This window comes from Triticum urartu, chromosome 5 (assembly GCF_003073215.2).
Source record: "Triticum urartu cultivar G1812 chromosome 5, Tu2.1, whole genome shotgun sequence".
Taxonomy (NCBI): Eukaryota; Viridiplantae; Streptophyta; class Magnoliopsida; order Poales; family Poaceae; genus Triticum; species Triticum urartu.
In genome coordinates, this window is record NC_053026.1 from 133,549,075 (window position 1) to 133,551,124 (window position 2,050).

At 49.8% G+C, this 2,050-nt stretch overlaps 1 protein-coding gene across 1 annotated transcript; it reads left to right on the forward strand.

Annotated features, from left to right (window-relative positions):
• Nucleotides 1-668: 668 nt before the first annotated feature.
• On the forward strand, nt 669-1,746 carry LOC125555770. The gene is made up of 2 exons (XM_048718625.1): nt 669-982; nt 1,127-1,746. Exons 1-2 carry the CDS (start codon nt 752-754, stop codon nt 1,478-1,480), a joined length of 585 nt encoding a protein of 194 aa, XP_048574582.1. The 5' UTR covers nt 669-751; the 3' UTR covers nt 1,481-1,746.
• The last annotated feature ends 304 nt before the right edge of the window (nt 1,747-2,050 follow it).

Consider the following 2,050-nt stretch of genomic DNA (forward strand, 5'->3'; position numbering starts at 1 on the left):
ATTAAGTTAACCCTACTATGTTGTGGTGGTAAGTATCTCTCAGTGAAGGACGGAGGATTGGCTTGACACATGTTTGATAAATTTCAGTTCAGCCTTGGTGGTATTCAGGTTTGTAAGTTATCATGTATATTTCTTCCCCGTAATGTTACTACTAGAGAATGCATGAGTGTGGTTACTGTACTCGTTAAAGTGGCTACTCCCGGTCTTTGGCTAGCCTTTTCCTATACAAAGCAGAAATAATGTTTATGCATCCAAAATCCTTGAAACAATAATGTAATTCTGTATATCCTAAAAAAATATGTATATCCTTGAAACAATAATGTAATGTAATACAACTAATCTCATCCTCAAGCTCACTGTCAGTGGATATCTCATCGTCAGCTAGTTCCATATCAGTGGACAGCAGTATCTGTAATTTTGTATACCCTAAAAAATTGAGCATCCTTTTTTTTGGAGGAGATTAGCTATATATAAAAAAAATGAGCATCTGTATATTCGGTAGCAATGATGTGTGCTGGCAAACGTACGTCGCTGAGACAAAAACGAGGCAAGTGTTGGTTGGTCTCATGTGAAGACTCAGCTGCTGACCAGGGCTCCGCTTTCCCGGACAGGAAACTTCTTTGGTCTCCGCACTCTGCCCAGCCATGGCCGCAGTTGCCATTCCTGGCCGCTCACTGTCACCACCAACCAAAAAGCTCTCCTCCACCAAGCACCATCATCAGCCAGCAGCTGCTGCCGCCTCAGTCCTCACATGGCACCTGCACACCTCGAGAGCACCTACAAAGCATCTCCCTTCCGCAAACCAACGCAGCAGCAGCTTCTTCCCAACACCACCGAGAGTCCCATGGCTGGAGCGCGTCGGTCGGAGCAGTCCCTTGCTGTCGCTGGCTCGACGCGGGATCCCGGCCGGCCCCAGCGCAGGCGGGCCCAATTCCCGCTGTACGCCGAGCTCGCCGCGCTGCTCCCCGGCGACCTCTCTCGGGTACGTACCTGCGTGCTCTCGCCTGAGTCCCCTGGCCTCTTCCCTTCCTCGTCGGTTCTTGATCTTGGGCATTGCCAATGGCGATGCCCTCATCTTCTCCTCTCCGGGAATTACCCTGATTGATCGCCGCGCTGATGCATGCAGGCGAACCAGGTGGAGATCTTGGACGCGGCGGTGGCGCACCTGAAGGTGCTGTCGGACACGGCGGCTGTGCTCGAGGCGTACAGGGCGCTTCAGCGCGACGCGGGGCCTGTGCGCCCAGCAGCTGTCGAGGTGGCGTCACGGGAGGCGGTCTGCATAGCCGTGCGGGCGGCGGCAGCGCGTCCGGGCGCGCTGACGCGCTTGCTCGAAGTGTTCGACCGGCGCGGAGTGGAGGTCCTGGGGGTCACGGTGACGCGCGACGGGCGTGCCGCGACTGCCGATGTCATGGTCACTGCGGCCGCCGCGGCGCCGGAGGTCGTCGAGCTCATCAAGGCGGAGATCGCTGGCATCAAGTGAGCCATGATTGATGCGGCTCGGAGCTAACCTTTTGGCAGTTTGAATTGAGTTTCATCGTTTAATCCCCTACGATGCAGTGGAAACTAATTAGGATTAGACATGCGGAGCCGATGAATGGATGATTGCAACAGCAGAAACTATGGAAAAAATGGTAGATTCAGCGGTTCATGTTGGACTTTTGTTTTGTTTTGATATTGCAGCAACCGAATTTCGATGGAGCAGGAGAAAACGGAACCGGATCCTGTAACATTTTCAATGGATGTCACGTAAGCTACAGTAACCATGACATCCTTTTTCACATCCATATAATTAAACCTAAAATGATTATAATTAATTTGCAAATTATAAATTTACTGTATACATTTACAAAATTAACATACAAAACAAATTATAATGCGATAAAATTATTTATTTATTTATTTTTGTACATGCTGCAGTAACCCGCACAGTAGTTGCTATAGTAACCCTGACTTTCCTTCTTCGCTTTACTCATGTATTTCACTGTAGCTTCGTGACATTCCTTGAGGATGTTAAAGGATCCGCTTCCGGACAAAACTGTCTGTTGCCAAA

Bases quoted from the DNA above. Each gene is read 5' to 3' on its own strand.
- LOC125555770 (XM_048718625.1), top strand. From the start codon at position 752: ATGGCACCTGCACACCTCGAGAGCACCTACAAAGCATCTCCCTTCCGC. The intron at 983-1,126 runs GTACGTACCTGC...TGATGCATGCAG, and splicing joins TCCCCGGCGACCTCTCTCGG to GCGAACCAGGTGGAGATCTT.